Consider the following 22,110-nt stretch of genomic DNA (forward strand, 5'->3'; position numbering starts at 1 on the left):
ACCCCACCCCTGGACTTTGAGTCCCCTGATGGTGCGGGAGGTGGTTTTACTGGGGAGGGAGGGCTGGATGGTGACAGCGGGCGGCTGGCGGATTTGGATCATGGGCTCCCTGGCACTCGAGACGGTGCGGGGCCCACATCTGCACTGCCCCGTCCTGCTCTGCCCAGGACACACGGGGCAGGGTCTGACCACAGTGGTGGCGAGAGCCGTGGATCGGGGTGGACCCACCGAAAGGGTGGGTAGGTTAGTGGGTATGTGGGTGGCAACTGCCGGAAACCACCCAAAGGAGCAGCAGAAAGAGTTCAGGAGAGATGAGAGCTCTTTCTGGTCTTCTCTGGATCAAAAAAATCCTTTCTGAGAGCGTTAAAAAAAAAACCCAAACCCAAAACCCTTCCCAGTGCCCTCCCCTGGGTAGCTATTGTTGGGGGCTGATTCTGGAGGACACACCTAATTTCTGGGGAGGACCAAGGGCTTGACGCGGAGGACAGGCCTCTTTCTGGAAACTGTGACCGGCCTTCAAGGACTGTGACCGGGGGGGGGGCAGCGTGGCCTGGACGGGGCTCCCCAGCTGACACTGAGCTACGACCAAGTGCAGCACCCTCCCCGCTTGAGTTGGATTTTGGAAGAGAAGGTGCTGACGGCAGCATCAGTCAAGCTGGGGACCCGCCGCTGAGGACGCAGGTAACGGCGGTGAGTAACTCCTGAGCGCCGAGCCCCGCTGTGGACTGTAAAATCCGCCGTGACCTGCTCACCACCCAGCCCGGGACCTCCAGGCCTCACGCCCTCAGCGCCACAGCCGTTCTCAAAGGGCGCGCTCGTCCCTAGCGGCACGCGTGGGTCTGGGGTGAGGAGGAAACCACCTAAAGGCGACCAGAATGGTTGACAGGGGTTCGTTTGAGGATTCGCCCGTGTTCCTTGGGATTCTGAATGTCTGTTAACCCTAAAGCTACAGAGCGTCTGCGTGTCCCGCGGCTGGTGGCAGCAGCAGCGTGGCAGTGGGCGAGGCCGCGACCTGTCGGAGGTCCTCGCTAGCTCCATCCCAGGCCCTGGCTCCTGGCTGAGTGGGACACGGTGCAGCCCGGTCACGCTCCAGACTTTCCTTCTTTACAGAGACACTCTGAGAGGGAGGCCACAGGGTGCAGCAGAAAGAAGACTGCACTGGAAGCCCGGCCTCCGACAGCTGGCCTGCCTCTGCCTGGGCGCAGCCCCCCGTCCCGGTGCCCGTTTTCCTCCCTGGGCCCCGGTGCTCAGCACAGCCTGTGCTCACAGGGGCAAAGCCTTGCCTTCCGGTGGCAAGCGCCCTCAGCTTGAACTCCACGGTCATGGCCTCGGGTCGGACACAGGCCCCTTCTAAAGTTTACCACTGGGCCCTGTGACCCCAGGAAGGGGTCCGAAGGGACACTGCTTTCCACTGCATTCCATCGGAGGGCAACACGCTGGCAGAGCATGGAGCCCGGCTCCCCAAGCGTTTGTACTCCACCGCGTGTCCAGGGCCGACCTGCCTCACCCCCGGCCTTGGAGGCTCCTGGCCTTTGTAAACAGACGTGGCAAGTGCCTGGAGGAGCAGTTTAATCAGTCAGGGAAGCCAGCAACAGCTGGGAGATGATGGGGTGGCGATTAATATTTACAGTTACTACAGAGAATTCTCCTAAAGTACCCACAAATAGAAGTATATATATCTTTATCTTTATATTCATATACACATAGTACTTAATTAGATGCTCTATCACGGGAAGGCAGAAATCTACAGTTTCCTCTCCCAGCACCTCTTTTCTGTCCCATCACAGAATCCTGAGAGCCCAACCGCACTCGCCCGTGTCCTGGGCCCACGGCCAGGGGAGCTGGCGGGTGTGGACGCCCTGCCGGCATCGACACTGGCTTATCACAGCCCCCAGACGAGCCTTCACCACCCCTGCTTCCACGGCCTGGCCTCCTGTCTTGGATTCTGCCTCTGAGAGCCCCCTTGAGACACGGCAGCCATGCCCCTCTCTCCCCTGAAGCACCAGGCAGAGGGCACGTGCAACCTCCAAAGGTCAGCTCTGCCCGGGACCCGCCTGGGTGGTGGCCGAGCGTCCTGGTCCGGGTGGCGTCCGCTGGTGCCAGCTCAGGAGAGGGCGCTACTGGTGTCCTGGAAGGAGCAAGAAAGGCTGCCTGAAGCAATGTTTTCCCACGGGGGCGGCATCAGAGGAGTGCAGCCGGGCTGGGGTCTCTGCCTGGATGTGGTCTCGCCCGCCACGGGCTGGTCGGCGATTCCTGAAGGGCAGACGCCACGGCGATTCCCAAGGCAGCGTGGGGGCCCACGGAGCCGCCTTTAGCTTCGACTGTGGAGGGGAGGAGCTCTCTCCCCCCCGGGTAGCCGGCACCCCAAGCAGGGCAGCTGCACCAGTGTTATTTGTAGGGTCGCAGGAACCGGGACACCTTGGAGCGCAGCAGTTTGATGAAGGACCGCGGGAACATCTCCTTGGACTCCTGGGCTGTGTACTTGAAGTAGTTCTGGGGATGCGCCAGCACGTCGAAGAGGGCCTTGATCAGCTTCTTGTCCTGCAAGACACGGTGCGGCCAGGCTGAGGGGCCTGGGGCCAGGCTGGAAGGCCCCGGCCGCTCGCCTCTGCGATGCCCAGCGCCCTGGAGGGGCCTGAGGGTGTCTGCAGGGATGCGGGAAGGGGGAAGAGGCTGGGCTGGCTGGTGTGTTTCAGGACCCTACAGACTCCTTGCCATGAATAGTTTTTCGGTTTTAATAGCCTAATTGTTTTCTTCATAGTCTATTCGTTTTAACTCTTGGAGTTCCAGTCACATTTTATCTTAAAAGGGTGCGCTGCAAAAACACAACAGCCAAACCCCCCAGGCTGAAAACCAGAGCACACGGAGTAGAGAGCAAGGCTTTGGAGGCCAGTAGGCCGGACTGGAAACCGCAGCTGCACCATCCCCCCCCTAGTGCCCCAGCCCTGGGAAAATGGCCCTGCTGCTCTGAACGTGAATCATTCATCTGAATGACGGGGTGACAATCCCTCCTCTTAGGGCTGCGCGGAAGAGGAAGTGCAGTCCTGAGAGCCAAGAGCCTGGCCCGGGGTGCTCGGCACAGGTGTGCCGCGAGGGTCCAGGCGGCCCACACTCAGGCGCCGTCACTCACCAGCTGGGCCCCCTCTCAGAGCCCAGGGTCATCATCTGTAAAGTGGGGCGATGCCACCCTGGGGGAGAACCTCCAGTGACCGGCAGCCACCGCACCGCGTGCTTGCTGCCCCACGAGCTCATCGTCTCAAGCGGCCGTCTTGGGGTGTGACTCGTCCCGGCATGTGCGAGCGGGCACACGCACGCACACGCGCGTGCACACACACACTCCCTCTCCCACGTGCACACATGCACCCACACCCTTGGAGACACTGGTGGAGTTCCTCCCATGTGCTGGGCGCAGTACCAGGTGCCGGGCACAGAGTGCTGAGGGGGAAGCCCTGTGGTTCCTTCCCCGGCAGGGGGGATGGGGGCCAAATAATCACAGGACAAACCTAAACTGCAGGCCTGACGGCCAAGAAGGGGGGCCACTGGGGCCCTCAGAGCGCAACCTGGCTAGGGAGGCCCGGAGGATGGGACGCCTGAGCTGAGAGCAGCAGGACGGGAGGACGTTCACTGAGGAGAGAATGGGGAGAGCGTTCCTGGGAGGCCGTGGCCAGTGAGGTGGGGAGTGGAGGCCTGAGAGCCGCTGCGGAGGCAGGTGGTAGCTGTGCCAGGCTGGGCCTCGCTGGCCAAGGCTTGGTCCTAAGAGACGGGAACACTTCTGGTTCTGAAAAGATGCTCCCAGCCGCAGGGTGGGGCAGAGGGCCGGGGCGAGGACGAGAGAGTCGGGCACTGTCAACAGGACAGAGTCGGAGAGGCCAGGACGACCCTCTGGTTCCCACTAAACAGACAGGCGCCTGAGGAGGGCGACGAGGGGCTTCGTGCCCCGAGACCCCCAGGTCTCATCTGGGTAGGGCAGCAGGGGGCAAACCTCTTGGCTTACAAACTGCCTACTGTGTGCAGGAGTGCTCCAGGCCTGGGCTCGGAGACTCTGTGAGCCGTCCCAGTTTCTCAGACACGAGGCGGGGCTCAGAGAGCTTGCCTGGGGCCGCCCAGCTGGGAGGTGGCAGCCCGTGCAGAAGTTAGCGAGGGACTGGCCAGCCCCGCTCTTGCCCTCCACGCCACCCTCGGCTCCCAGGCTGGGGGTGCTGTCTGCCCAGGGCTGGGCCAGGGCCCGACCCCCAGAGCCCAAGCAGATCCCTGAGTCTGGCTCCTCACGGTGACAACCTGGGCCCTGACCCGGCCTGTGCCCGCCGTGTGACGGCCACAGCCCCCGGATGACTAGGTGGCTCTACTCCTCAGGACGTGGGCAGGATGAGGAGGGAGTCAGTCCCAAAGGCAGCGGAGGATTCTCCTGATTTTAAGAGACCATGCTGTCGAGCTCTCCCCATTTCACAGATGAGTAAAGTGAGGCCGAGAGCTCATAAGGAACCTGCCCACGGGCACGTCAGCAGGTCCTGGGCTAGAAGGACAGATGCACTGGGCCAGCCCTGCCCCTGGCCGCCTGCTCCCATCACCTTCTCTTCTCCTGTTATGACTCTCCTCCCCTCACTTCTGTGCAGGGCTGGGCTCGGGGCTGGGGGCAGGGATGGCCCTGGATCATCACAGGCCACTATCCCAGGATTATATGATCCCTTCCCATAGGGAAGCTCACTCACTTTCAAAATTTCCTGGTGATTCTCTGAGGCGTAGAGCCGTCCATCGCGGACGATATCTTCTATTAACTGCTGGTAGTCCTCTGCGAAACCCGCCGGTGGGGAAGGAAGGAAGGTGAGGGTAGAGGCTGAAGGCGAAGGTCCCTCCTGCCTCCTGCTCCCCGTCAGCCTCAGCCCTCCCCCAGGGCTTCAGACTGCGTGCCTTTGTCTCCTCCACCCACACTGGTCTCCTCCAGGTTTGACTAGCTAGAAAACCCCTATTCAACCCTCGAAACCCTGCTTGGGTAGCACCTCCCTCTGAGGCCTGCAGACACCACTAACAGCTCCCTCATCTGCATCACGCTGTCCCCCTTATGGGCCTGTCTGGACCCCACAGTCCCCCAAGGCTGGAGCTCCCTGAGGCCGGGGACGTGTGATTTGTTCCTGTGTCCCCAGGGCCAGCCTACACTCACCGTCGTAGGTGACATAGGGTACTTGGAACCCTTTGCCGCTGTTGCCTTCATTGGATTTGAACTGGATCCAGAGCTTCCTGGAGCGGGAGGTGAAGGCAATGGGCCTCTCGTAGGTCTGGCAGGTCTCATAGGTGGTGATAGAGGTGGGTGAGGCTGGGGATGGGGCAGGGGGCGGAGGCACGTCATGGCTGAGCTGCCCCAGATCCACAGCTCCTCACCCGGTCCCTGACCTCCTGCCACAGGCCTCTGGCTTCCCCACTCAGTCAGCCATCCAGCACTCACAGCCCCCCGTCCCCCAAACACTCCAGCTCTCCAGTCCCCGCACTTGTTCCCTCGGCCCCAAATGCCCTTCCCGACCCTCAGCCCCAGTTCCTACTTGTCCCTCTGAGACAAGTTTCTGTGCCTCCTCCTCCAGGAAGCCTCCCTGACTGCTCCACCCCCACCCTACCCTGTTTCCTCTCTGCTCTGTGAACACTGTACTACAGCCCCTCTCTATAGGGTTGTCACTGTCTCCCTGCCAACTGCTCCTCAAGGACAGGGCTCACGCCTGCACCCAGCACAGAGCCGGGGCTGGGGTGGAGGGTCAGTCTCCTCTCCCGGTGAGCAGATGAACAAGGGTGAGCCTGCTGACCCCTGGGGTGCCTGGGGCTGGCCAAAGGGTGCCCCACTTCCTCACTGCTCCCTGGGGGAGCTTTCCTGAGGTGTCCTCGAGGTGGGAGAGGCTGGCCTCCCTAGAGCTCAGCTCTGTGGACAGACAGTGGAGGGGAAGATGCCGTGGACTAGGGAGGCTGGTGACGGGAATGGGCGGGGGATGGTCCTGGGCTGCGCTCTGACTGGCTGTAGGACGCTGGCCGGGTACCTTGCCCCTCCTGGCCTCGGGCCTCCCATTCACACACTGGGGGCCATTTCCTGCTCATCAGCTACACTGAGTGGGCGGTGCAGGCACCTGGGAACAATGCAGCACACAGTGGGCAAGGCCCTCCCCCCTCCCCGCCAATCTCCTGTTCCTCTGGCCGGTCTCTGTGTATCAGACACATCCCAGACCCCGGTGGGCGGGCACGTTTTTGTGTCTGTCTTGTCCCCCTCCTTCTTCCCTAACATTCTGACCTGGAGCTTGCTCCCTGGGGGCACTGCGGCCTTGCCACAGCAGCGAGGTCCCCAGCCGAGGCACAGGCCATAAGGGGTTCTACCCAGTCCCTGGGGGGGGGGGGGTGTCTCAGGGCTCCCCACCTTTCTCGCTGCCGTGGCCATCTGGGCACGTGCTCGTGCTCACCCATGGCTGAGGGGCCGGCCCCTCGCCCAAAGTCTCACCTGGAGCCCCCATGGGGGTGGTGAGCTGGGAGGCCGCAGCTCACGGAGCGGGGGAGCGGACCCTGGGGCGCCCCGTGTAAGTGCACGGGCTGGCCCTTCACCACCCCTCCAAGCACAGAGCGGGGAAGAGGCCCTGTGGGGCAGGGGGTGCTCCTAGGGGCTCGCCCTGGGCAGTGTGGCAGGATGCGGGGGACAGCTGGGATGAGAGGCGGGCTTGCGGTCAGCATCGAGACCAGACCTGACCAGGTCCTGATTCCCACACTCAGGACACACCCTAAGCTCTCCGGGCCTTTCCACACAGCTCTGGGAAGCGCAGCCCCTGGGGTCGGACGGAGGTGAGTGCCCCGCAGAGCTGTGCCGCGGGGGAGGGGTGGGCGTGTGGTTGAGGCCGCCCCCCTGGATGGCACGTACCGCTCTTCCTCATGACCAGGACGTCGCCACACCCGTCCTCGATGGGCAGGAAGATCTCGGGGACCACGATGAGGATTCTGCGCTTGGGGGGCGGCGAGATGTGCCACACGCACTCGGCATTGGCCGGGTAGTCGCCGGGGTAGTTGGGGGACTCGATGTAGCCCGTGTAGTCGCCAAGCTCGCCGCCGCAGTGCTGGTCTGTGGGCACCACGGCCCGTGCCCTGGTCAGGCCCGGCTGGCCCTCGGCAGCCTTGGCGGCCCAGGGCAGGGCTGGTAGGTGCTCCGCCCCCTCTCTGGCCCCCCTCTACCCGGTCCTCCCCGCCAGCAGGCCAGGCTCCAGGCCGGTCTTCCCTCGGGGACCCCTCAGCGGGGGGCGGGTCCCCGTTCCGTGTTGGTTCTCGGAGGCCCAGCCCGGATGACCCCCTTCCTGGGCTGCCTCACCCGAACCTCCGCGGCCGGGCCTCGTCCTGGCCTCCTGCCTGGAGCCGCTCGCCCCCCCACCCCCTGCCCCCCACCCCCGGCAGGTGCGTCCATGTCCCCGCAGCTGCCAGCTGCCCGCCAGCCCGTGCTCTCCTCCATGTCTCAGCCAAGGCCAAGTGTGCCCCAACGTCCCCTTTCTCTCCACTCACTCGTCTGTGTATCCCTTTGCTCAACATCCCCTGAGTGCCCCCCAGGTGCCAGGTGTGGCCCTCCCCAGGGAGCAGGCAGGCTCAGGGACCAGCAGGAGACACGCTTCCCTACCTTTTCAATTTTAGCTAAGCCGTGCATCCTCAAAGAGGCCAAACGTGACTTTTTTTTATGAGCTAAACGGTTCCTAGCTTAACTGCATAAAGAAAGTTATGCAAAGAAAATTGAATGTAAATACTAAATATACATAATTTTCTCACACATTTTCATTTAAAGATCTCCTCACATCAAAATTTCTGGGAAACATTTCATTTTCACCTTATCATTCCAGAAGCTTCCCTTCCACTTTTCCCCCACTTTTCCTTATTAGGACGTTTAAACACTTAAAAACCTGCCTGTGCTGAGCTGCAGCAGGAGGCCGCGAGCCCAGCCGGGACAGCCCGGGCAGAGGGGAGGGCGTCCACGTCGAGGATTAAATCTCCTTCACGGGCCATTAGGCTGTTCCAAACATGACCAGCAGCCCAGGAAAGGGGCCACTGGCTGGAAACTGATTAGGGAAAGGGTAAAATACCAGAACATACGCCCTGAAGGGCTCTGAAAAGTGAATCAGAAATCCCTAAAGACAGCACCCTCTGGGTTAGGCCCAGATGACTTGCTGGTGAGGGGCTCGGAGATGATCTATTTCCCAGATTGTCTTACGCTGCCACGTTTCTTTTGGCTAAAACGGAGCTTCCTACAGACACAGGGCGGCCGTCTGGTCTCCCTCTTCCTCCTGCACCCTTGGTACACCCCGAGCATCCTGCGCCTTCAGAGCTGCAGGGTCTGGCGCGGGCAGCTGCCCCACAAGCCTCCTTGGCACGGGCCCTGACTTTTCCCTCCGCAGACCCAGAGCCTGGAGTGGGGCCTGGCCCGGCACTGAGGCGCAGGTGAGCCACGGGAACCGACGAACAACGGCACAATCAGGTCGCTCCGTGGAGCGCACGGGGCCGGCCAAGCCAGCCGCACCCTCCACACCACAGGGTGTCCCACCGAGTGCACGTGCGGATGAGACGGGCCAGGGAGGAGTCACCGGCCTCCCGGTCCGTGTCACCGCGGACACGACCTGAGGTCAGGGCTCACCCTGCCCTCACAACCTGCCCCCAGTCCCCTCCCGGCACCCGCAGCTCCTCGGCCGTGGGAAGAGCGGCACCTACTTTTGCAGTGTGTGACGTTGGTGGAGCCGTCGAAGTCTGTGCTGGTGTTGCCCGGACAGGTGACGCAGTGGTTCTGGCCAAACTCGGGCTGGTAGGTGCCGACAGGGCAGCGGATGCACCGGTGGGTGGTGGTGTTGTAGTGGTGGCCGGGGGAGCAGTGCACTGTCGGGGGGGGGGCCAGTGGGAAAGGGCAGGCGGCATTCTCCCCGGGGCTCCCTGCCCTTGAGGGCTGACTCAGCACAGAGCTCAAGGCCCCTCCGTACTGCCCGCTAACCTCCCACCACCCGCGCCCAGTCGCTGAGAGGCCGACCCCTCTGCCCCCCGACCCTGCCCGCGACGGTGCAGGGGGTGCTGTGGACCACGGGCTCTGAGCAGCGAGCCAGGCAGACCGAGCCCTGTCCCGGGGCCCACATCGTACTCCGGCTGCGTGGGATGCCCGTCTGTCCCTCCACTGGGGATAATAAACGGAAAGTGAGATGCCGTAGGGCCGGCTGTGGAGGGAGGCGAGGGAAGGCGGCACCGAGGGGACCGGCGTGGAGACCCGAGGAGTGCGGACCTGGCCCGGAGGTGGGCCGTGTCTGTGCCAGCTGTGGCCGGAGCAGAGGTCAGGGGCCATGGTGAGGACTGGGCTTTCCTGTGAGCGAGGAAGGCCACCTGGAGCTGCCCCGTGTCCCCGGTTGCTGCACTGGGAGTGGGCTCTGGGGGGTGGAGGGGGGGGGCCGGAGGCCCAGGCAGGACAGGCTAGGGCCATCGGGGAGAGGTGGCGGTGGCCTGGGTCAGGGTCACTGTGCGTCTGTTTACTTTTTAGGCCCTGCTGCGCATCATGCAGGATCTTAGCTCCCCGACCAGGGATGGAACCCGTGCCCCTTGCAGGGGAAGTGCGGAGTCTTCACCACTGGACCGCCAGGGAAGGCCCAGTCGGGCTGTTTAGAAGCTAGAGCCGCAGGGGCTGCGGACAGACTGGGTGTGAGGGGAGGGGGAAAGAGCCCTCAGAGTGATGCCAAGGTTCCCTTGAGCACGTGGCAGGAAGAGCCGCCGTGCACTGGAGGGGAGCCCGGACTTGTGGAATCTGAGATGCTTCTTAGATACGATGCGGAGCTGTGGCCTGGCAGGAGGGCAGAGTCCAGTTCAGGGGAGAGGCTGGATGGAAACGGAAGCTGGGGGCACCCGTGCAGAGATGCTACTTAAATGCGTTCATCCAGACTCAAGAGCGGCGAGGGCACGGGGCCTGGGACGTCCCAGCGCTCGGGGGCGGGGCCGGGGGAGGCTGAGCGGGGCCTGGGGCCCAGGCCGAGGAGGAGCAGGGAGAGCGCTGCAAGGGGGCCGCGTCCCAGTCTCGGGAGACGCAGACAGAACTGACTTGGGCTCCAGCAACTCAGGGACCCTGTGGGCCGCCTTGATGGGAGCAAACGCTGGGCGTAGTGGGGTGACAGTCTGGCTGGCGGGGATTCGGAGACAATGAGAGGAGAGGAGGTGGAGTCCAGACACTCCTTCTGGGAGGCTAACAGTCAAGGGGAGAAAACCTGGCAGGAGCCGGGGGAGGTGGGGCTGGAGAGCTGGGGAAGATTCAGAGTCTGTAATGTCGGGCCATCAGCAGGTGGGGAGGACTGTCCCTCAGTGGAGAGTCAAGCCTGGGGCGGCGGTGGAGCTTTGGTGGCGTGGAGGGGAAGAGGGGCCGTACTGCAGGGCCCCGGCAGCCCTGAAGACCTCTGACCTCTGACCTCACCCCACTGCCCCTCCGCCTCCTGCCCCTCCTCACCTTCCTCCCCTCCCAACCTTCCTCCCAGTGCAGCTCAAAGCCTCCCCAGCGTCTTGAGGAACTGGCGGCTGGGGGCTCAAAGCTCCAGGCTGGAGCCTCCGTGCCTGCCAGGCTCTCTCATCCGAGCCCTCAGGCAGGCCTGTGTCGGACCCCCGCCGTCCCTGTCCTCGTGCGCAGCCCAGAGCTCGTCACCCGTGTCCACTGCTTGAGGCTCCAGGCTCCTCCTCTGACCTTGGAGGTTTGCCAGGGCAGGAAATGAGGGGCATCCAGGGAAACGGACCCTGAGCGGGGGGGTGAGGGGGGGAGTCCTCACCTTTGGCCTCACAGTCTTGGAAGGCGGCTGTGCCCTCGTGCTTGGTGAGCAGCCCCCCTCCGCAGGGGAAGCAGCCCGTGCGCCCAGGCTCTGGCTGGTACGTGCCCACGGGGCAGGCCTGGCAGGGCCTGAAGCCGTCGGTGGAGAAGAAGCCTGGAGAGCATTGGCCTGCAAGTCAGAGGTCACGGCTCAGGCTGGGGGGCGGGGCGCCTCGGTCCAGGCCCAGCGCTCAGCTCAGCCCTCACCTGTCCTGGGAAAGGCACCAAGGCGGGGGGTCGAGGGGGAGGAGTGCGCTGTGTGGTCTTGGTCAGGCCTGGCTTTTCTCCTCCCACCAGCTAGAAGGGCTGTGGGTTGAGAAGTGGCCTTGCTCCAGAGCTGAGAAGTGTGGACACCACACGTGGAGGTGGGAGGTCGTGGAGGCCATTTATTTAGGGGGCTCTGCCCAGGGGGCGGCCCACACTGTCTTCACATGAGGACCTGGGGCTCTTAAGCTCCAGGCTGATGCTGCCTTGTCTATCTGCCTGGCTGGGCCTGAGCAGAGCGAGGGGGTTCTGTGAGGTCCCTAGGGCACAGCTGGGACAAAGGGAGGAGACAACACATTCTAGCAAAAAGTCAGGATGTAGAGGGTATTCCGGTGCTGAGTGAGGCGTGGGTTTAGTGCCTTCTCAGCCCAGACCCTGGAATTCTCTGCTCCCCAGTGGCCTCTCTGTGCTCTCTGACAGGTACTACCTCCCCTGCGGCACAGACCACACTCCTGGAGGGGGCAGGGGCCAGAGGGCAGCGGGCCAGCCTGCAGGGACTCAGGGCTGGGCTCTGATCTCTTCTGTCCCCCAGAGAAGGCTGGAGGTCTCCGCCACCCTAAGGGTCCCACTCACCAGCACACCTTTCCCCATCCATTCTCTTGGGTGATCCCCACAATGGGCCAGGAAGGGAGGCTGACGGGGGAAGGCTACAAGCCCATTTCACAGATGAGGTTAAGTGGGGGTAGTAAATGGAAAAGCTCTTTGCAAACCAAATTGTGCTTGGTAAGTTGAAAAAGGGCTCTCCAAACCATCCAAAAAGCCAACTGTAAAGTTCTTTGTGTAGAGCACAGTTCTTCCCCAAGTATCTGGCTGCACTCCTTAAAGCATCTCGACAATGATGGGTGCCCCATGAGGTGTCACGTGTTTGGTCAACTATAAAGCACTACGTACCTCCGCTATAAGCTGACCTGTAAATGGGCAAGTGGTAAACTGTAAAGTCCTTTCCAACCTGCCTGGTGCAGTTTTAAAGGGCACCAAGTGCAGCCCAGCGCCTGCTCACCGCCGTGCATCTGGCACACGCACTGTGGGTCTGCAACGCACTTTGTAAGTGCAGCTGCGTGGAGGTCCTGACAGGCTCTGGAAACGGCAAAGAGCTTTACAAAAGACCACGAGGCACCTGGGCCTTTGCTTTGGAAACCTCGGTGGAGACAGGAGGTGCCCTGTTCCCCCACCCCCGGCCCCTCTTTCCAGGGAGGGCCCCTACTCGCCTCCACACTCGGATACGTTGCGGGCACCAGCCAGGCCGAGCCCGTCGCTGCTGGGGCACGGCGTGCAGCTGAGCTGGCCGTTCCCGTCCTGGTAGGTCCCCGGCGTGCACGGCACACACTGGCCTGGCTCTCCGCTGAAGTAGGTGCCAGGCCCGCAGGCCACTGCGGAGGCAACGTGGAGAGACTGCTGGGGGCAGAGGTGGGGAGCAGTGGCCAGGCGGTCTGGCCGTCTGTCTGCTGGTGCCTCAGGCCCAGGCTCTGTCCTTCCACATAGGGCCCAGCTCGCGACCCTGTGGCTCCAGGGGCACAGAGGGGCCCAGACCCATGCCAGAAGAGCAGGGGGTAGGAGCCAGGCGGTGGTCATCTGCGAGGACCCTGTCCTGGTCTCATGCGCCCTCCTGGCTGCTGCCACTCAGGGTCCCTTGCAGATCCCTCGCCTCAGCCCTCTCATAAGTGTCTCTGCGGGGACTTTCGTCCCCCCTCTGCTCCACATGCTGCCCTCCAGCCCTGGGCCCTCAGCCTGTGTACCAACTGCCTCCTAGATGCCCCACAGTCAACTTCATCCAAACCAAGCCCCCCTGCCGGCTCCCCTTTCCTTCCCCCTGTGGCGGAGCTGGCACCTGAGGACGTGGGGCGCAGGTGCAGAGGGGCTGGGGGAGTGACAGGGGCCTGGGGGCTGAGGATACAGAGATGCTGGGCTGAGGAGAGCCAGTGTGGTTGGCTGCATTGGCCACATAAGCAAACTGATGAGTAAGTAAGGGAACAGGCTGAGAAAATAAGTTAAGGAGAAAGGGAGCCGAATGCCTCATGGGACAAGATATTTAGAAACATGGAAAAAAAGTTAGAAAGAATCCTGAGGTACTGAATTGGAGGTATTGGTATGAACTCATGGTTTTATAACACACACACACACACACACACACACACACACAGAGCTACAGGAATAGCATAGGTACATAGGTCTCCATGTAATATATGCATAGCTATACTTTCTAGTTCTGTCCAATGAGAGGGCCTGGAAGCAGTGACACTCCAGTAGCAATGAGTCCCTCAGCTTTCGCTTTCTACACACTCTCCTCCTCTAAAAGGAACAGGGGTCCTTGGAGATCTGGCTGATTCCAAGGCAGGGAAAGCACAAGCTGAGTCTGAAACATCTTTACTGCCGGACAGTAAGGGAATGCTCAATGAGTGAGGGAGCCATGTCAAAAGGACACAGGGGCCAAGCTGATGGGGCGCCCACTGGCTGAAGTGGGGACGATCTGAGCACCGAACTACGTCATGTTAGGAGTGGATTACAAGCCAGTGAGGAATCTGTGAGTCCACACTGACATAAATGCATAGATATATAGATACATGCCAACATGTGGGAGAAGGGAAAGCTCTCTCTCACACTAGAATGCTAATAAATGTAGGAGGGATGACAGAAATAGAGAACACGGCTTGGCAACAGTTGTAGAGGTGGCTAATTTGGTGGCTGTCAGCGAGTGGATGGCAGTTTGATGGGGAGCAGGGTGTTGGTGCACACTGGAATACATCCCCATGAAACCCTAATCAATTGCAGAGGGAAAATGGTGAATTAAGGTGGAGGAACCAGTGGTGGACCAGGGCAATACCCTGTGCCTCCTGACGGGGGCGCTGAAGAGCAGATGCGGAGTGTGGTTTTCCTGCCAAGAACGCAGGCCCTGCGTCTGGTCACCAGGAAACACCAGACGCAGCTGAGGGTCATCTTACAGAACTTAGGGACGGCCGAGGGCAGGACAGGAGAGGCAGGGGAAGAGCCAGGAACTGCTCCAGATGAAGGATTCTGGAGACATGACCACTGAACACAACACGGAGAGGAAAGGGATGCTGTCGGAAGAGTTGGTGGAATTTAGCAGGTGATGTAAAGGCACACAAGCACGCCACACGCGCGGGAAAGCATGACGGCGCGAATGCTGTAAGACATCCGCAACGGGGGAATCTGGAGGAAGAAAATACGGAAGCTCTTTGTTCTGTCTGGCAGTGTTTCTGAAAGTTTGAAATGGTTTCAAAATAAGTGGTTAAAAATAAAGGAATGACATCCCCAAGTCCCTCCCCCTCCCCCCTTGCGGGGGACCGGCCCTCCCCCCACTCCTAAATCCCACCTCCTCTCCAGCGGCTCCCAGCCTGTGTCTCCGGCCCAGGCTACACTCTGTGCTCCAGATTTGTGGCTCCAACCTAGTCAGCGCCTTCACCAGGACGACTCATGAGCGTCTCAGACTAACAACGACAGCTGGGACCCCCGCCTCCGCCAGCCCCTCCCCCAAGTTTCTCCCGGATCCGAAAACGATGCCATCTCTGCCCAAGTGGCCCGAACCCTTGGATTCATCCTCGAAGCCTCCTTCTCCCTCGCCTCCCTCTCCAAAGCGTGCTCTCAATTTCTCTCTTCCTTGTCCACCTCTCCTGCTGCCCCTGGTTCCAGGCTCTACCATCCCTGGCTAGGTCTCCGCTCCGCTGCCGCCCTCCACTTGGCCTTCCCATGGCAGAGGGCGGATGCGGCTGCCCCCGGCTCAGTGCGGGCCAGTGCTTCCCAGTGCGCCCAGGGCAGCACCGGGGCCAGCAAGCCCTCACCGGGCCTGCGGATATGCTCATCCGCTGGCTGCCTGCCTTCTCTCCCACGTAACCGTCAGCCCCACTCGTAACCGTCAGCCCCACTCGTAACCGTCAGCCCCACTTGTAACTGTCAGCCCCACTCGTAACTGTCAGCCCCACTCGTAACCGTCAGCCCCACTAGAACCAGGACTCAGTCAAGTTCACCTCTGAGCCGCCGGGGGCTGTCTCTAAACCCGTCCCCCCTCGATGGGGGCCGGTCAAGTCCCCAGCCTCGTTCACCGGACCTGGCCGCCCTGCCCACGGCCCCGGCGGTGGCCTGGTCTCCCCTGCTCCCTGCAGCGCTGCCCCCGCCCCGCCGGGGGGCCCTCAGCCTCCCGGACACCTTCACTCTCCTCCTCCTCCTCCGCCCTCAGCTCCCACATGCCTCCGCTGGGAAGGCTTCTCGAGACACACGGACTGGTCCCATGCCCCTCACACCCCTCGGCTGGGGCCTTGCTGGCCTGTGCTCTCCCCGGCGCCCCTCCTCGGGACCGCGGGCAGGTCACACGTATACTCGGTCCCGGCCCCAGGGGAGTGCTCTTTCATGACAGCCGTCACGTCTAAGTGCTACGGCACTTCTCCCCGGCAGGCCTCCTTGTCTCCCTGTCCCGGCCCGACGTGTCTGTCTCCCGTGGGCTCTTTACCTGGACCCACACAGAAGGAAGGACAGAGAAAGTCTGCAGGGCGACACTGGAGTGGCTGAGGGCAGGGACTCACCGCATTTGCTGTCCTGCAGCACCTGGCCTGTGCCACACGTCCCCTGGCCCTCCAGGGCCTTGGCCGGCCGCTGGGCCACCTCGTACTCAGTGCCTGCGACCTGGACGGAGAAGTGCTGCCGGCTGACGGACTTGCGCAGAGTCTTGACGGCGGCCTGCAGGCTCTGCTCCACTCGCCTCCGCATGCACTCGGCCTCGCAGGTGTCTGCAGGGGCGGGCGAGACCCGAGCTCGCGACCCCCCGCTCCGCCGCCGCGAGCCGTCTCTCCACCAGGCTGCCCTGCTGGGCGCCGCGCTGGGCCGGGCCCCTGCTCCGAGACTTCCCACAGCGGCCCCGGCCCGAGGTGCCCTTGCTGCGAATGTCTGATGGCAGGAGACCAAGGCTGCGAGAGGTATGAGCTGCTCAAGGGCCCCGCAGCAGATCTGAGTAGAAGCCCGGCCTCTGCCACTGCAACACGTCCCCTGCCCAGGGCACAGCTCACTCATGGGGGCCCCGCCTGCTGCTCAAACACCCTTGAGGCTGCCACTGCCTCCAAGACAACATCCAGCTCTGCCGCCTTGAATCCCAGGCCCCTCGTGGTCCAGCCCCCGCCCGCCTTGCTAGCTCTAACCCCCAGCATCCGACATTCACCGTGAACTCTGCCTTCCGGCCGCCCTGCCCTCCTCACTGCTTCCGGAACACACCCTGCTCTTTCTGACCTCTGGGCCTTTGCCTGTTCTGTTCGCCCTGCCTGAACGCCATCCCTGCCACCAGTTCCACTTGGTGAACTTTGTTTTCAAGTCCCGATTCAAATGGCACCTCTCTGGGGGAGAGTCCGGGCCCCTCTCTAGGGGAGGGCCCTCGGCGCTGTGCCCTGTTCGTTCTCACGCGCCCGCCATCTGGCGTCTCCCTTGGCTGGCCGTGCCGCCAGTGCGGGGACAAGGGTCTGTTCCCTCTTTCCACAGCGTCCAGGGCCAGGCACACACAGCACACACTTGCTGACAGATCTCTGCTCCTCTGTCACAACTCAACTCTCATTTACAGCCCAGAGAGAACTGCTGGTATGAAATACCAGCCAGCATCCCACAAGGCCCCTGCTGGAACCTGGGAAAGACAGGTCCTTGGCTCAACGGTCCTGGGGAGGCTGCAGGCATGAGTCCTTCCAGGCCCCGGTGAGGGCGTGGAGCAGTGGGGAGAGGCCTGTGGCTGTCACTGCAGGCCCCAGCCCTGCTCCTCTCGTGGCCCCGGGCCTCCTCTTCCACCCTGGTCTGGGCAGCTGCTCTGAGGGCCTGGCCCTGAGCCCTGCCAGTTCCCCCGCTTGCCTGGCTGGCCTCCACCTCTGGTAGCCGTGGCTTGGGTGGCAGCCTGGCTTCACACCCAGCAGACCTCCCAGTCCACTGTCCTCGCTGAGGCCCTCCGCACCCCTTGAGGGCTCTCCTCACCCACCTGAGGCCTCTTCCATCTTTGTCTCAACCTCGAACTCTGCTGTGATGTGGGTCACCTCCTTGGATGGGGACTTTCGGCCACGGCGCCTCTTCTTGGAGGAGTCACACTTGAGGGTCACAAAGGTCACGTGGCAGTTTTCTGGACAAGGAAGGGGCCACTGTGGCAAAGGTGGCACGGGGCGGGGAGCACGGTCCTACCTCACCCTGCACACAGACGGCTGGTGGCCAGGGTCCCGCCTTGCCTATGAGTCCATGTGCAGATGGGGAAACTGAGGCTGGAGAAGGCCAGGTCTCAGGAGGGGCCGGGGGGGCTGAGCCACGCCCTGCACCCAGCCCTCCCAAGGCCTTCACACCGCTGCACGTGAGGCACTTCGTGCGCCTTCCGTAGCAAAGCTGTGCAGCTCCAGCTCAGGGCCACTCGGCCCAGGTGAGGCCTGCTGGGGGCCAAGGTTTGTCAGATTTGAGGAGGAATCCTAAGGTGTTCGGGAATCTTCGTGGAAACAGAGCTGGCATGCTTTCCTCTGGTCCTTTTCCCCAGGCTCTCCCCCAGTCTGGAACACCCTTCTGGGCCACCCTCATTCTAGAGAGAGCCGCTGAGGGAGCCCGGGATTCCTCCCATTTGGACACGACCAGGCTGCGCAGAAAGCCCTTGCTCTGGGGGAGCTCATTTAACCCCGAGGGAGGCGGGCCGACGGACCCCAGGGATGCTTTTCCACTCAAGTGCTGGTTTTCTTCCCCAGGGACACCACCACTGTGTATGGTCCACCAGGCGTGGCTCCTGGGGCTAAGGGACCACGGTGGTGAGGACGAAGAGAGGCCCCTACCCCTGGAAACCCAGTCTCACTGGACCCTGGGCTCCCAGCCCCCAGGCATGGGGACCTCCCCCTGCCCCCCGTGTGGGTTGGTACCAGGGCGGCCCACTCACCCAGCAGCAACTGCCTCAGGGCCTCCTTTGCCGGCTCCCGGCTTCGGGGCCGGAGGTGGCACTTGGCATCTCGAATCTTGAACCGGGCCTTCTGCCTGATGAGGGTGGCGGGGGCACCTGGGGAAAGTCCAAATCCCCCCAGGTGGCGGCCTCTCCTTTGGGCAGGGAGGTGATGGGGCCGGGGGCTGCGGAGGGAGTGCCTGAGCGTGAGGGGGCTGCCAGGGGGACAAACCCACTGGGAGCCGTGGGTGGGGACCTCTGCCGCCTTGTTTCTCTCCCTGAAAAAGGTGCAAGGGTGGACGGTGGGGTCATGTTCGCCCCAGGGGCCATCCAGCCAGAGGTCGGTGGAGGAGGAAGGGCAAGCCTCCTGCCTTCTCCCCCATCACCAGAGCTACTTTATGTGGCTGGTGCTTTCAGGAAAAGGGGCAGCGCAGACGAGAGAGGGAAGCAAGGAAGGGAAGGGGATTTGAAATGATACAGATGCCAGAGCCGCTGATTCCTTCCAAGAGCAAAACAGACCCTTGGACCAAAGAATCCTATAGTCACAGAAGCTTAGAATTACATCGTGTACGTATTAAGCATATCATTGAATCCAGCATCCTGAATAGGAGAAGCTGCCGAAGCACAGCCTCCTGCTGGCAGGGGATCTGGCTGTGTCCTAAAGTGCACGGGGGTGTGTGTGCCTCCAGTATTCCTGGGGTGGGGTGGGGTGGGTGGATGGTCTCCCGGGGGAGCTCTGACTCTGGCAGTTTTTAGAACCTTGTGGCCACAGTAGGTGTGACTCCCTTCACTGAAATGGAATCTGAGATCCATAGACCCATAGCACTTTAGGGTCACTAAACCACTCTGGAACTGTGGCCCAGAGCCGGAAGGGCCCTTCCATGGTCCACTGCCCTTGGGCTGGGACTCAGCTTACAGCCTGCTTGCTTCTGGGTCCTGGCCCTGCTCTTAGCTCCCTGGCACCCTGAGCCATACTGGGCAGGCCCCAGGCCAGAAGGCCTTCCCTGGGCCATGCCCCTGTCTCCCCCTGGCCTGGTGCTGGACGGAAAGTCAAGGGGTCCCGCAGGTGCGTGCGGTGTGGACAGGCCAGGGACTACCTGAGCAGCTGGGCCCGGTGCTGGAGCCGGTGCTGTTGCGTTTCTGCAGCATCTTGCCCTGGAGGCCCGGGACACCGCAGCTCAGGCTGTAGCTGTCGTCCGAGTCTGTAGAGAGGCCAGGGCGGAGGTGGGCCTGGGTGCCCCCCGCCTTCCAGCACCCGCACATCCTGGGGGCCTTGGAGGGGTCACTGAATGCGATGAAGGTCAGGACTGACCCTCACGTCAGTCCGTTTCTGCTACATGACTACAGGCTAAGTGGCTGGGCAGGAATGCGTCCGCTGAACTTTTGAGAAGGACACTGCGGCCCCCACAGAACCAGACAGCTGCCCAGGGTCACTCAGTGACCAGGGCTGGGGGTCCTCATTCCTAGGTTGGGCTCCTCTCCTGGAGAACAGCAGGGAGCAGAGGCTGGATCCCAGGGAAGGGAGCCCCGCCCCCCATCCCATCCCGGGGACAGCCTTGGGTTACCTGGCATGAAGAGTGTGTGGGCCAGGCAGGAAAGGGAGCAGCTTTCCACACCGCCCACCTTGCTGCAGGACAGCTGGGCCTGGGGTGAGGCCTTGGCCCGAGAAAGGCACTTGCCCGTCTCTGAGGAGAAGGAAGACACAAGAGGGGCTTGAGGGGCCAGGGGTGGCTTTCTGGAGCCGGCAGGGGCCCTGAGCATGGACCAACAGGAACTCCCACCACACGTCCGTCCCCTGGCCAGACCGTCTTGGTGGGAGGGGGCTGGGAGATGGCAGGGTCCGCATCCGTTTGGACGTAGGGGGACGCTGGGCCCAGGAAGCGGTTTGCTCCCTTCTCTCTCCAACACCAGTCCAGGCTCTCTGTGAGAAGGTTCACTCCCTGCACCCCGATCCAAGGGCAGGGCTGGATCCTCCAGAGCAGGTGTCCCTGCCCATCTGGGGAAAGGAACAGCTGAAAATGGCCATGGGCTTCTTGGCAGTGACTAAGCACGGGAGGGTCACTGGGAAGCCCTCTCTGGGGCAGTCCCCAGACACATCCATTAGGTGTTTGAAGATGCCCAAAACTGAGCTCTTCAGAGTTTCTCATGTGTTTATTTATCTTTTGAGGATTAAAAAATTCCCCAGACTCCTAGGAAAAGACTGACAGTTCTACAGTCAAGGTAAACATGAGTACTGATCGTATAGAATTGTCTGATTGATCAATGACACCTGGCTCCGGAAGCATCAGGCTCTGAGTCCATCATCAATGATGGAGTCGCCCCAGGGAACAGGCTGAAACAGGGGACTTAGCTGGAATAAGAAATTGCAGTGGGGGAACTGCCAGTCTGGATGATCTTCAACATGTGGCTGAACATTTTCAAGGAAGAGTCTTAAAAGGACACAATCTAGAAATGAAAACAAACTCATGGCCCTCCAGATAAAACATCTGGCCCCCAAACAAACTCAAGACCAAAAGTCCTTTGTTCCCAAAGAATCAAGAAACTATGAACAAAAACACCTGCAGATAACACAAACCAAAAGGGCCGCTGAAGAACCCGTGTTCTCACTGGTTAAGAAACAGAAGGACAACCATCCACAACCTTCCAAGGGAGACGTTAGCCCCCAGCAGTTCCCTGTACTTCCTCCGACTTCCTAGAGGGGACTGCCAACAACTACAGACGGACAACACAGCTTTCTTGTGCGCGCCCGGCCCTGCTCGTGCCCGCACGTCCTCGTGGGGATGTGGAGGGTGCAGAGCACTGATGCCTCTTTCCCGCAGCCATTTCTCAGGGTTTTGTTGACAGCGAGCACCTTCTAGGGATGAGGTAACATCTCCCTCCAGACAAGAGCAGCCTGGCTCCCGTTCACTACAAAAGCGAGGGGTGAGTTTCCCAAGCTGGGCGTGATTCAGCCGGGATGCAAGTTCCCTGTCTGCACATCCTCCTGGGTGGACGGGACCTGGGGGGCTGCTTGCTGTGCTGTGAGTTCTGAGGCCCTTGGACTCTGACCCGGGGGTCCCATGAGTCCTCCTGGCACCCATGGAACAGGGGCAAGCTAGCTTACTCAGCTCGCATGCAGGTGAGATCTGACTCCGCTGTGCAAACCATCCATCCCACCACCTTAGGACATCGAAGCCCTCAGAGAAAAGTGTAGAGTCGCCTAAAAAGCAAGAGGGAAGGCAAATCGACTGGCAGTGAGGAAAAAAAGGGGAAAAAAACATACATTTGCCTTATTGTAAGTATATCTGGTTGTGAGAGAATATGCAAGAAGATAAGAAGAAGCAAATTTGAAAAGGGTCAGGGATTTGTAAAAGGCTTGAGGGGACATGAACTCGATTTGCTTTGGTTTATTAAAACCACTCAAGTAAAAACCATAATTCAAAAAGAGTCATGTACCACAATGTTCATTGCAGCTCTATTTACAATAGCCAGGACATGGAAGCAACCTAAGTGTCCATCGACAGGTGAGTGGATAAAGAAGATGTGGCACATATATACAATGGAATATTACTCAGCCATAAAAAGAAACGAAACTGAGTTATTTGTAGTGAGGTGGCTGGACCTAGAGTCTGTCATACAGAGTGAAGTAAGTCAGAAAGAGAAAAACAAATACCGTATGCTAACACATATATATGGAATCTAAAAAAAAAAAAAAATCGTCATGATGAACCTAGGGGCAGGACGGGAATAAAGACGCAGACCTACTAGAGAATGGACTTGAGGACACGGGGAGGGGGAAGGGTAAGCTGGGACAAAGTGAGAGAGTGGCATGAAATATATACACTACCAAATGTAAACCAGATAGCTAGTGGGAAGCAGCCGCATAGCACAGGGAGATCAGCTCGGTGCTTTGTGACCACCTAGAGGGGTGGGATAAGGAGGGTGGGAGGGAGGGGATATGGGGATATATGGATATGTATAGCTGATTCACTTTGTTATAAAGCAGAAACTAACACACCATTGTAAAGTAATTATACTCCAATAAAGATGTTAAAAAAAAAAAGGGGCTTCCCTGGTGGCGCAGTGGTTGAGAATCTGCCTGCCAATGCAGAGGACACGGGCTCGAGCCCTGGTCTGGGAAGATCCCACATGCCACGGAGCAACTAGGCCCGTG

General features: G+C 61.0%; 1 protein-coding gene across 1 annotated transcript in view; it reads right to left on the reverse strand.

The window, feature by feature from the left end:
* Nucleotides 1-1,664: 1,664 nt before the first annotated feature.
* SCUBE1 (signal peptide, CUB domain and EGF like domain containing 1) overlaps nucleotides 1,665-22,110 on the reverse strand; it is a 130,145-nt gene continuing 109,699 nt past the window's right edge. The window contains exons 11-22 of the mRNA XM_068560104.1: nucleotides 19,523-19,642; nucleotides 19,055-19,159; nucleotides 17,958-18,074; nucleotides 17,034-17,171; nucleotides 15,610-15,813; nucleotides 12,283-12,444; nucleotides 10,773-10,940; nucleotides 8,701-8,862; nucleotides 6,881-7,078; nucleotides 5,159-5,311; nucleotides 4,710-4,789; nucleotides 1,665-2,541 (exon numbers count right to left, since the gene is read on the reverse strand). Coding sequence (XP_068416205.1) covers nucleotides 2,389-2,541; nucleotides 4,710-4,789; nucleotides 5,159-5,311; nucleotides 6,881-7,078; nucleotides 8,701-8,862; nucleotides 10,773-10,940; nucleotides 12,283-12,444; nucleotides 15,610-15,813; nucleotides 17,034-17,171; nucleotides 17,958-18,074; nucleotides 19,055-19,159; nucleotides 19,523-19,642 — 1,760 coding nt within the window. The 3' untranslated portion in view covers nucleotides 1,665-2,388. The remainder of the gene's footprint in view (nucleotides 2,542-4,709; nucleotides 4,790-5,158; nucleotides 5,312-6,880; nucleotides 7,079-8,700; nucleotides 8,863-10,772; nucleotides 10,941-12,282; nucleotides 12,445-15,609; nucleotides 15,814-17,033; nucleotides 17,172-17,957; nucleotides 18,075-19,054; nucleotides 19,160-19,522; nucleotides 19,643-22,110) is intronic.

Source organism: Eschrichtius robustus, chromosome 13, assembly GCF_028021215.1.
Source record: "Eschrichtius robustus isolate mEscRob2 chromosome 13, mEscRob2.pri, whole genome shotgun sequence".
NCBI lineage: Eukaryota > Metazoa > Chordata > Mammalia > Artiodactyla > Eschrichtiidae > Eschrichtius > Eschrichtius robustus.